Source organism: Agelaius tricolor, unplaced genomic scaffold, assembly GCF_023055355.1.
Source record: "Agelaius tricolor isolate 1412-34295 unplaced genomic scaffold, bAgeTri1.0.p SCAF_1, whole genome shotgun sequence".
NCBI classification, from domain to species: Eukaryota; Metazoa; Chordata; class Aves; order Passeriformes; family Icteridae; genus Agelaius; species Agelaius tricolor.
Genome location: NW_027269261.1, coordinates 86,964,975 through 86,977,570, shown reverse-complemented (window position 1 = coordinate 86,977,570; position 12,596 = coordinate 86,964,975). Strand labels below are relative to the sequence as shown.

Here is a 12,596-nt window from a genome sequence, read left to right as displayed (position 1 = left end):
TTAGCTGGCAGCTATTACCCTGTTGGTATTCAGTAGCAAATTACAAAAGTTCTGATGCTAAGTTAGCTGAATGTTTTGGTTATAAGTGAGCTGAAAATGTTCAGTATGTTGCTTTACAAAATACACTGTTATCTAAGAGGTCCTGAAAGGACATGGATGATATGTCATTTGGAAAAGTAAATTATAACTGTAAAATTGCTTCAGTCACTGGAATGGTCATAAAAGTTTATCACATTTTGTGCTAAAACATAGTCATTCTGAGATGAGAGCACTCCTGTGTGATTACACCTATTTCAGCTAAGCCTCATAGGATTCCAGGACGAATTCCCCCAGAAACTGGCTGGGAGAAAAACAGCATTTTATCACAGTGGTCCTTAACACAAGGCTGCAGCATTTTATGAGTGCACTGTATGGATTTCTGCTTAAGCTCAAAATTTTCACTCAGCTTACAGTATATGTAGTTTCAGTCTGACATTCTTCAAACATTTGCTTACACTTCAGGTCTTCAGACATTTATTTATTGCTTTTTGTGTGGTTCTTCTATTAATGTCAGTTCCTGATCCTAGAAGTTACGTGGGTTTCATCCTGGGCTCTGAAGGGAGTTCAGTTTAAAGAACAGATTAAAAATTACCAAGATACAGACTAAGAAGGGACTTGTATGTAGACTTATCACTATTCCTTTACTGTATCAACAAGTGTATTTTTCAGAGTAAAATAAAAATCCATCTTCAGAATTTTTAGATAATTTGCTTAAAATACTTTTCTTCTTCTCATGCTATCTATAGCTTAGACATAATGCATTGCTTGGAGTATCACCCTTTCTATCCATATCATGCTGTCTTGGCAGCACAGAGTACTATAGTCTTAGTAGGACTTTTACATGGATGTGGATTACAGGCACCGCTTACCTGTAACCTTGTTGATGGCTACTGACTTGCTACTACTTTAAAATGTCATTAATAAGAATTTCTGTAAGAGTGGAAGATGGATCTGATCTAGGTTGGATGAATGTTTTAAACATAAGTTATCCAAACATACATGGTTTACATCACAAAATGTATGTTATGTGTGTCAGAAACACTCTTAACAGTCATGAAAGTGTAAAGTTTGGCACTCTGGGAGCACAGCCCCCTTTCTGATACATGGGAACTTTTCTGTACTGTCTGGTGAACTTTTCATTCTACTTCAAGGAATCCACTTCACTTCATGTAGTCTCATTCATCATACCTTTTGTCCCAAACTTTATACCCATTATGGTCAAAATGCCTCTGCCAAGACAGTCTAGCTGTGCTCCTCAACCCTTCTTTACCCCTTTTCCAACCCTCCCTACAAATCATAGTCTACTTTTAGTGGTAGAAAACATAAGGTTTTTCTTTATCCAACTTTTATCTATCTTTCTTTCCCATCTAGCTTAACATCTTTCTCTTCCTCTTCACAAAGACACCCCTAATTTGTTATCCTCCTTCCTGTCTTCTGTCTCTGATCTTTTCTTTCTTTGTGTCCCACTAGTCAGTTTCATTTGATTTAATTTTTTTTTTTCTTTCACTGAGTCATATTTTATTCTGAACACAATCTCAGTTTCTGATTCATCAATCCTTTTGGTACCACTACTAATAGCTAACCAAGTACTTCTTTTTCTCTCATTTTCATTGCTTTCTCCCGGTCTCCAGTCCCTCCCTTCCTGTTTCTCATCTCTTTGCACAATCTGTCATGGCTACTCTTCCCCATTGCTCTTAAATCAGCACCTTCATCTCAAATACTCTTTCTCTCCTTTCTTCAGTTATAACCTCCCTATTCTCAAAACACTTCTGTTAATTTTATATTCACACTTGAAAGTCTGTCTTTAACTTTCACAATGGCAGATGACCACAAAGCTTTACTGAGGCATCTCGTTTTCCAGACCTCTTCCCTATTTCCTACCGGTCCATGAAGCTGCTGCCACTCACCCACCTTGGGTTGTCAGGAAAAGTAGGCATTAGTAATGGTAGGCTGAAGAGATGGTTGAAAGCAGAAAATATACAGGGGTCATCAAGGTAATGATGACTCATCCTTTCCTCATCTGGAAAGAAGGATATAGTTTTCTGTAGAATATCTGCAACAGTAAACTTTAGAAATTAAGTATTTTTAAAGGGATGTTGAAGTAAATTCTGAGTGATATTGCTACTTTGTCTTCCTTCTTGTTTTCTTCTATAAATTTATTAATTAAAAAGATTTTTTTTTTTGCCTAGGTCCTCTCTGAGCACCACTTGATTCACTGGAGAGCTTAAACCATGCTTATGGGCTCAAGACATTATTAATTGCTATGACATAAGCAAAAATTATGACTGATAGATTTCCCCTTTGGCTCCCAAGGAAATTTTCAGTATTTTGACATCATTCTGTGTATTTCAGCAGCCTGAATATCCCATATTTCATTCCATTTTAAAGCTTCTCTCTCTGGATAGTCATATATATTTACTGTTGTAATCAGCCACAGCTAAAGCATGGCAATAAATACCCTGGCAATCAGAACGTGAAGTTTAACCTGTTATGCTAAAAATCTATTATGCGTTAAAAGACCTCTTCTTTTATATCTAGCCAAGAATTTACTGTTAGAATAACAATGTTAGCAGTTTAATAAAAGAATTACTAGTCCCTATTAAATGGTTATAGGAGGAGATAGAAAAAAGGAGACATGAAAATACTATACAGAAAAACAGTACGGTTAGAAATTTTATACAGTATTTCTGGGCTACAGAGAAATATTTTATGTCTAAAATTGCAGTACTGATGTAATAAATTTGAAGTTTTTTCTGAATTGCATATTTTATTTATGACTCACCATCTTTTCTTAAGATCTAGGATATTTAAAATTAAATAGCACTTAAGAGGTTAATGCAGCTGATTTTAGAGGTCTTAATCTGCTTGTTTTGTAATAACAATCTTATTTATTCTTCAATATGTTAAAAGGAAAATTAAAGCCATATTTATTGTGGTTCTTTAAATGCCAAGTCCCCTTTTTAAAGAGTAATTTGATAATTAATGTAATTTAGGCAGACAAGTGAGTGTCACCATGCTTATAAAGGACACAGAACATGGCCCCAAACAAATCTTTTTACTGAACCATCCTGGCTTATTAATTTTCATTCTAGTTTTAATTTTTTCCTTTATGATTCAGTAGGGGTTTTTTTTCAGTTAATCCCCAAACAAAAGAATGTACAGAAATAACATTTTGAGTAGAAATAATGATGCTTAATTGAGAACTCTCTAGTATAATTTCAACAGATAACAATATTTTTTGGTATCTTGAATGTTAAACTTAGCTTTGCTGCTTATGTTGGGTGTTATTACTAGAAATATTGACTTTGATATACTGCATCTAAATCTAGACATTTAAAGGAAATGTTTTGGTTAGGAATATAATCAACTCTATGATCTCTGTCAATGAAAAAAAGCATTCTTCTTTAGGTGGTAATTGATATAGTAGGTGCACAGTCAGGTGACAAAATATACATTAAAGATAAAAATTCAAAAATAGAGCTAAAAATTGAAAGCTGTATACCCAAACCTGTAATTATGCACATGTGAAAATAAAACAACTTCTACTGGATAATTGTCTGCAGAAATTAAAATTAGTATTGCAGTATATCTAAGACACATTTCAGTATTATGGAGGGAGTATTCCAACAGTAGTTGCAGTCTCAGTCTTATTGGTATTGACATTTAGTTCTCAGTGGAGCTCAACAGTGTCTTCTCTGTGAAGAGTGTTTGTAGGCTTATTTCAGTGGTGCATGTGCAGTCAGGTTTATTTTCAGAAATAAATTTTCATGATCCTGCCATGCTGCTTCTGAAAAGATAATCTCAGTAAGCTTGATACCTGCTTCCAATACACAGTGACTTGTACATCAGCAGTGTGTCCAGGTAATTTTTTCATATTGCTTTTATCCAGTGATAAATGTTTGCATTCTACAAACAGATTCGTGTTACAATTCTGTATATAGTGTGTCAAACTATACTGCACTTCTGCTTGATCTGGGTCCAGTTCAGGTATCCATATTCCATCCTTACAGAAAGCTACTGCAACCTTATTTTAAGAAATGGTCTTTATTACTCACTTTTTGACACAAAAAAAAAATGTACTTTTGCTTACTCAGCATATATTAAAAAAAAATCAATTTTTATGTAACAGATTCTCGAGGACAATGCTGGTCATGAAAACCCCTCTGCAAAAAATATTAGTAGAGTAGTGATTAAAGTTAAGCAAGGTTTACTTTCATTTCAAAACTCAAACAGGTACATTCTGTCTTACTTCATATGTAGTGTATATTCAACATTTAAGAAGTTGCAATCAGTTAAGTTGCATGCTTTTTGTAAAAGTTAATATACTTGCCCATAACTAAGAGAGAACAGGTACAAAAAATTAGCTGCATTTTAATCTGAAAAAAAGCATCTGAAGAATCAATGTACTGTTATTTGTCTTATAAATTTTAAACACATTTGACAAAATGTTTAAACTCTGATGTACATGTCTAAGTGCACTGAAATTTTTAATAAAGCTGTTTCTAATTGTTTTTGAATATTGTGTAGCTCAAAGAATAATTTTAAATACAGTTATCAAATTTGAAGTAGAATGTTTATTAAGTGTGAGTGAACTTACTGAATAATCTATATGCTTCATGACTGTAGCTACCTTATGTGAAACAGTGCAAACTGGTTTTGATTATAAATTTTGTTTTTGAACTTCATGATGTTTCTTTATAGGTAGTCTGAATCTTCACTGAGGATCCAAAAGTACTGTAAAGGTTTCAGAATTGATTTTAGTGGCATTCAAAGTTTTTACATGTAATAAATAGTCTTAATTTTGTACATTAAGTGCACTTGATTTGTTTTTAGTATGTCTGTTTTTTGGTTTTTAGCTCCTTATTGCAGTTTAAACCCTAATTTGAGGAATGGTGGAATTATAAATAAAACGGGTGGTCCTGCTGGAAGCAAAGTTCGCTATTACTGCAAACCCGGGTATAGAATGATTGGTCACAATAACGCGACATGCAGGCGCTACCAAAATGGAATGTACCAGTGGGATTCTCCTGTGCCAATCTGCCACGGTAAGATAATGCTTTCTTCTTGAGCAGGCTTCTATAATTTCCTTGTAAGGCTGTTTGACAAAACAAAGATGCAGCATTGTCAATACTGCTGTATGCCAAGAGAAACACTCACATCATGACCTGATCCAAACACACACTGACTTGTGTATCTCATATGTGCAGGGTTGAAGTATTAAAAAATATTCATGCAGTCAAATACAGACCAAGTGAAAAATATGTCTTCAGTACTTCATTCTTTAGTAATGTACATACCTATAAACAGACCACAGGTCATTACATTGTATTACAGAACATTTTAAAAAATCATTAGTTATAAGGGATTGCTTTATTATTTTAGAAAATATTATTTTAGAAAATAACTTTATAACCAGTTCTTTAAAGACATAATTTTTAACTTCTTTTCTCTCTTTTTTTTTCTTTTATTTTTGTTTTATTTTGTTTTATTTTGTTTTTACTATCCTGAAGCTGAACCAGGTTCTACTTTAGCTTGCTGCTCTTGTTAATAGTTGTTACTGTTTGTCAAATGTATATGTCCCATCCCTGGAAGGCCAGGCTAGATGGGCCTTTGAGCAGCCTGGTCTAGTGAAAGGTGTCCCTGCCCATGACAGATGTTTGGAACCAGATGGTTTTTAATGTCCCTTCCTACCCAAACTATTCTATGATTCTGTGATAATATCAGGGACCTGGGGAAGAGAAAGAAGGCTGCAAATTCTACCCATATCATATATGGCCTATTCTAACGTGTCTGCTTCTAGTCTACTTTATTTATGGAATGAAATTATAGTAGCATTCATATTTAAGAACATGATTGATTAAAACTTGCATTTACTTGTTCTTAATATTGTAAGACTTTAACATTAGTTTTTATGTCTTCTTCAAGAAAATATTTTGCTTGATGTTCCATCTCGGTGATGGTTCAGATATTTCTAAAAAGACCATAAGACAGAAGTATGAAAGTTTTATTCTGTGATTTAGAAAAGAAAAAAAAAAAAGGCCAGCTGAGATTTGGCATGATGTTTACTCTTGAGAGTGTCCTATTTGTAAGAAAAGTAAAAAGCTGCAGAAATCTGGCTGCAGTTGAAGAACTTGAAGGAACAGGTTCCTATCTTCTATACAGAGTAATTTGGTAGCTAAATATTTCTTTTGGTGAGCATTTTCCTGTTGAGAAGGGCCATGTGTCTGTATCCCTATCAGTCCAGGGAGAAACTCACACTGTCAGTGTACCACAAGCAGGACCTGTGTATCTGTGCTTCCAGAATCCAGGACGTCTTCTAATCTCATATGCCATCATGTTATATGGTATAATGCCACATATATTCCATATATGATTTGATATGGCATGTGATTCTGTTTGATCTTCCTGAAGGTCACTAAGTCATGGGAGAATCTGTGTGTGATCTGCATGTGAAGTAAATTTAGGGACAAATGCTGCTTTTGGACTTGAACTGCGTTTTAGGTGCTGTTTCTGGCGCTAGCATTGAAAATTCAGACACTTTGCACTAAAGAACCTGGAATAATGTCTAGGCCTACAGCTTGAGATCAGCAAAGTGGAGGATAAAATTTTGTTCCAGATTAAAACAAAATTTTAAAATCTGTACGTGGGATAAAGTTTTGATTCATTTGCTTAAACATGAAAGTCTAGTGTCATTTTCAGTGTCCTGAGGTGTTTTACCTCTCCTCCATCCACTAGTAGAGAAAGTTGTTTTAGGTATTAGGCTTGCAGGATGTCTTGGAGGCCTAACAATCTCAGGGAATAATGGGAAAAGAAAAAACAAGCCCCATCTGCCTAAACTGTTGTATTTGATCAGGTCAATACTGTTGCTGAAACTTTGGGAGCTATTTTGCTGGCTATCTGGCAGGTGTCTTTTTTTTTAAAAGGTAAAGAAATTTTTTCATCTCAATCTGGAGCTCAGTTACTTTAAGCATGTGAGGATGGAGACAGTATTCTGTGTGTAGTTGTTAGACTGGGGGAGGTGGGGCCATAAATGTAAGGAGGCCCTGTAGTTTACTTTTCTCCAGAATTTAAAATCTTGTGATTCCTCAGCTGTCACAAATTCTATGCAAATGTATCCCTTAGCTTTCTGCTGCTTATCTAGCCAGACTATATTAGCTTTCTACTACTACTTCCACTATTGTTCAAATATCAGAGTTCTGTAAAATGAAAATACAACTCAGCACATAAAAATTCTTATATAGTTATTTTTTTTTATAGTTTCTCTCTTTTGTTAGAACAGTATAATGTCAAGAGTGTTCTTTTAGATTTTTAGTTTTTACATTTTATGTTCACAATTTTCTGTTCACAATGGCACCGAAAGTGTTTCAAATTGGCCATTCTTACGTTGAAAATTATGTCCAAACATAATGCGGTTTGTGAATGGAGAAAAAAGTTCTTTAAACAATTTAAGAAAAAAGTCCCCACTTTTAAGGACAAAATGAAATAATTCACAGAAAGGAGGAGGGAAAATGTACGGATGTGCAGGACTCGATATAGCATCCCAGGATTGATAGTGGATAACCAAGGGTCAAAGAGCCTCAGAAAGTAATAGATTCTGAACAGAACTACAGAGTACTCAAGAAAATTGTCAAATACTTCAGACATTGTGTCTGAACTTTTTTTATCACTATCTGCAAGAAGGAGTTTTGAAATTTTAGCAATCTAGCATGTTCACAAATAGGTTTTTTCTTTAATTTTAAGCTGTATTTATAATTTCATCCATATATATGGCTATGGGTATGTAGATTTCTGTAAACAATGGGAGAAAATACTATTTGCAAGATAGTTTGTTTAATCTTTACTATAAATTTCTTATAAATGTAAGATTCCTCATTTTAATATATAACTTCACAACTCTGGCACAATTATTCCAACATGTATGTCTGAATGAGGCATATGTTTTTCAAAAAACTCTGGAATGGAGAGCATATTTCAAAATTTATTTAGTACCTGTTATCAAAATGCATTCTCTTTAAAAATTAATTAAAATTACACATTTGGTCCTGTTCATGGATTTCATTATAGGATCTTTCTAAATCAAAAACCCTTTGATTAGTTAAGAAATTTCTGTAAAACTAGTCCTGCAGGGTTGCATTTGTAATTAATAACTTGAAGTTGCCAGAATTAATTTTTGAAATCAAGTTTGATCATATTATCAAAAAGGGTAATTATTTTTTTGCAGATCTATTAAACAAAATCTAATTTGAATATGAAACCATCTAATATGAGTTAATCTGATGGGGTCAGAAGATATTTTCAATTCATCTTCTCAAATGCAGATGTTGTAATAATGTCCTGAATGTTGTATAAAAACTTGACTCCTATCTAGGAAATTATAACTTACTGTTATTGCTTTTATTTCATTTGTGAAGTGAAAAGAGAAACATGAGTCATGCTACATTCAAAAGAGATACGGAGAGAAAATAGCAATTCTTATATAACAGTAAGTGGCTGCTAAGAGGAAATAGTAGGGCCCCAGAAATGATACTGGCAACAACATTTGTGAGCCACTGATTAGCTCATGTATGGATTGCCATGCTGGAGGAGAGTAGGAAGAGAGGTCTGAGGCTGGAGATGAAGAAAAGACAGGAGAAAATATAAGAGAAGTTTGGCAAGAAGAGCGTTTGGAATGAAAAACTGAAAGCAAGTTGTCAGGGTCAATATGGCTCAGCAGTGCTGGGTTGCCAGAGTCTGGAGGCTGAGACATGTCTGGAGTCAGAGTGCAACAGAGTCTCTGGCAGGCATGAGCAAATGCCCCTCTTTACCGCACCTGTTCTTCCTATACAGGACTCAGCTTTTGACTTTGTTCTGCCTCATTTCTCCCACTCATTCCTGAAAGAGCTAAAAATAATTTTAAAGAGTCTTGAAAAACCCTTGGCTGCTCTTCACTATTTGAGTTACTTCCTAGTAGGTTTATCAAAGAAAACTGGAGGTACCTACTTTAAGAAAGTTCTTATCTGAATTGTAAGTACTTGGAAAGGCTCTCTTTATGACAGAAGCATGATACAAGTTTAGCAGATGCCAACAGTTCCTGCTTAAAATGCTGATTCCAGGCACTGTCGTTATGCTTACCTCTGTTCTTGAAGTCTATAGATGTACACTGTGGAGCTAGAGAACTTTGTACTTTTTGCTGTACTGAACAAAGATTATTCCAAGACCATGACTGTGTTCTGTGTCTGCCCTGGGAGAATGGGCTGGAAAATACCCGTTTGCATTTTGCACAAGACCTATGACTCTGAAGCCACCAAACTACTTCCTCATAAAATTAGGTGTTCTGTGTTATTGGGCATGGAATTAAGCTTGGGCCTTTTACCTTTTTGGTAAATATTTCTATGCAGAAACATCCCTTTTTGCATACAGTGTTAAAAATGTGAGGTAAGTAGCAAATTAAAAATACCTAATTCCAGCAATCTCTTATAAACTAGTGACCATACTTCAGAATATAAAACAATAATTGTATTACTCTAGACTAAAAAAATCCCAGAAATTTAAGGTGAAACCAGGTAGTTTTAAAATAAATGTTTTACTAAGTTAAAATTAGTTCCAAAATGAATGAAATAATTGTTTTTTCTTGACAGAGGAATTACAGCTAACCTTACTTTAACAGGATCCTAAGTTAGGTTTTTCTTTTTTTATTATTTTCTCAGAGGAGATAGTGAAATAGTGGAAGAGATTGCCTGTTGAGAGTGTGAAATTTTCATCACTGGAGATCTTCCAAAAACAAATTAGATCAAAATTGGTCAAGTATAATTTTGACTTGTGATAGGAGAATAGACTAGATAACCCCTCATAACAGATTTTTTTATAACCCCAACCCCATTTTCACTTCCTTTTTTTTTTCTGTATGTATCCAAGTCAGAGAATTGTCAATACTCTCTCTAATGTTTCCAACTGGCTATCATACGCATAAGCCACTGAATGTGTTTTTGTTTTGAATCCTGCTTTTAGCGACTTCTCTTTCTCTAACTTCAGTTATTGGTATTTAAATGCCTTTTCCAGCACTATTCTGTTCAATGCCAGAAACAGGTCACTGAATGATGAATGCTTGTGGATTAACTTTAGGGATTTTCCAGTGTATGAAAATAAACTCAATGTCTGCCTGTAATGCACTCTCCAGCTTTATTTCTATATGTAATGAAATTGCATACTTTGAAGATAAATTATATGTAAGTATCTTGCTGGTGTAATGCAGGTGTATAGATACTTTAAAGGATTGCCATACACCTTAAATTTACTGGTTTTAATAAGAAATAAAGGAAAGTATGATGTGGAACATGAAAGAGCAACTATAAGTACATCTCAGTTTCTAGATAAAAGGCTTTTCCCCTTGCATTGGAAGAAGTATATTTTTCTGCTGTGCAAGATAATAGATACAATTAAGGCTGACATATTTTTAACACTCTGAATGCACATCTCCCAGCTGGAACCTGTCAGTCTCATCTAATCACTGACCTAAGAAACATGCTGACAATTCCTCAAGTCAGAAGATTTTCTCAGACCATTCTTAATTCTTTAACAATCATGAAGCTGTGAGCTTCAAAATACTTGGTTGTGGCATAGTAGCGTCATTGTTTCCACTCCCCAAAGAAAATATGCCATTTTTGTCAGTTTGGTTCAGCTTTACTTTAAATTTCAAAGTACTCTCTATTTAATGAAACTCTCCTTGCTGATACGCTTTAACACTGCCACTCTAAAAGCCTTTAGCAACCTTGATAAACTTCTAGCAACAGGAACAGTTCATTCCAATCCCAGGCTCTGGGAGACAAGCATACAAAAAATAAACAGATAAGACTCTAACTGGAGCAATGCCAGAATGCCCAAACTGCTTTTATGATAAGTAGCTAAAGCAGCAGTGAGAAAAGCCTGACAATGTAGCAGTACAAGATTTAGAAACAACTGAGGAAAGAAGGGACACTGTAAGGGCTGAGGTACACTCTGAGGGTTAAAGTGCTGAAGTGTGACAGGTAAGCATAGATTTTGATGTGCTTTAGCATACTGGACATTGCATCAGATCTGACATACCTGAGAGGCCCACCTGTGTGTGAGCAGGCATTGTACATCTTTTATTCCTTAAAATAACTTGCACATAAGAGCTACTCAGTCTTGAACTTTTCAGTGTGTCTCTAGAAAGGGTATTCCTAAAGGTGAAGAACAAATGCTGACAAAATTATTAGCTCTAACATGAACTAAACAGACCTGGATTGGTTTTGGGGGGTTTGTTTTGTTTTCAAATGGCATAATAAAGGCTTCTTGCTTCACTAAGTTATTTGAAGTTATTTCATGTTTGGAGTATTTAGAGGGAAATAAAATTAGTTCCACCTGTATATACAGATAGGCACATACATAGGATGGGTGGATAGAATCATGGTTTTGAGTTTTTGCTTTTATACAATTAAATTTATGCAGATTTAACACAGAGATTACTGTTTGGATATGAGAAAGGAGACCTGAAAACACTGACAAGAAGTCAAATCTTAATCAAAAGCATTCAGACACATTGTCACAAGTCAGAAGAGGACTATAAGGCATGTTAGGATGAGTGGAGGCATAGTTTAAGACATTGGGCACACTGAAATCCTTCACAGTAACCACAACTTGAAATGCATTGGTATTTTTGTGATGTACTAAAGTAGAGTGTGAGTTTAACTTTCCATCAATTCAGCATGCAGACAAACTTTTTGCAAGTATTGCTTGCCTGACACAAGATCAAAGTTGTTTCTAGTTGTAGGTAAAGGATTCAGCAGGTCTTTAGGGAATAGAAAGCATTTAACCAGATACACCAATGATGACTGTGTTGAATACACCAGAGAACTTAAAAACTACCACTCCTGCTGTGATCACCTTGTGGAAAATGACTTCTAATATAAAGACATGCTCCCAGAAGCTGCAGAACTTGCTTTTATCCTTCCCCTTCTCCACTTCCTCTTAAATGATTCAGAGCAGCTAAAAGTGAACTTCCAGAACCCCTTCCTTATTGCTTCTCTCTGCCTTTTCTGTCCCAGTACTACTCTCTCCACTGGCTGGAGGCTCAGCCCCTGCCCACTGATGGAGAAAAATGTATTACTAGACAGGGAAGTGTTCCACTTAAGGACATTATTCAGATATTTTAAACTTTATTTACATATTTGACTAATTTATTTCAGAATTGTAAATATTATGTGTATCTAGGCTTATCAGTCTACATCATGAAGGAAATTATTTACTGAATTATTTGGATTTTTTTTCTTCCTTCTGAATTTAACTCCAATTTTTCTCTCTGCAGTGATTATATTGAACTAAATAATTATTTATAAAATGTTTGTCTATATTAGGTGCACTTCTAAGTTTTTATCAATGTTTTAAATACCATTACATTTACCAGGATGTTGCAAATATAATGCAAAATTAATTTCAATTTTTATAAATGAGAAATGTCAAAATTACTAATCTATGTTTCTTATTTCAGTGGTAGGACAATATTTTAAAGATATATATGATAAAATTCCAACTCTTCATATTTTTCTTTTCTTTCTTTTCAG

General features: G+C 34.5%; 1 protein-coding gene across 2 annotated transcripts in view; it reads left to right on the top strand.

The window, feature by feature from the left end:
- Positions 1–12,596, top strand: part of CSMD1 (CUB and Sushi multiple domains 1) — a 1,073,555-nt gene that overhangs the window by 987,823 nt on the left and 73,136 nt on the right. For both annotated transcript variants that reach the window (XM_071442193.1, XM_071442195.1), the window contains exon 49: positions 4,896–5,084. In XM_071442193.1, the coding sequence (XP_071298294.1) occupies positions 4,896–5,084 (189 nt within the window). The remainder of the gene's footprint in view (positions 1–4,895; positions 5,085–12,596) is intronic.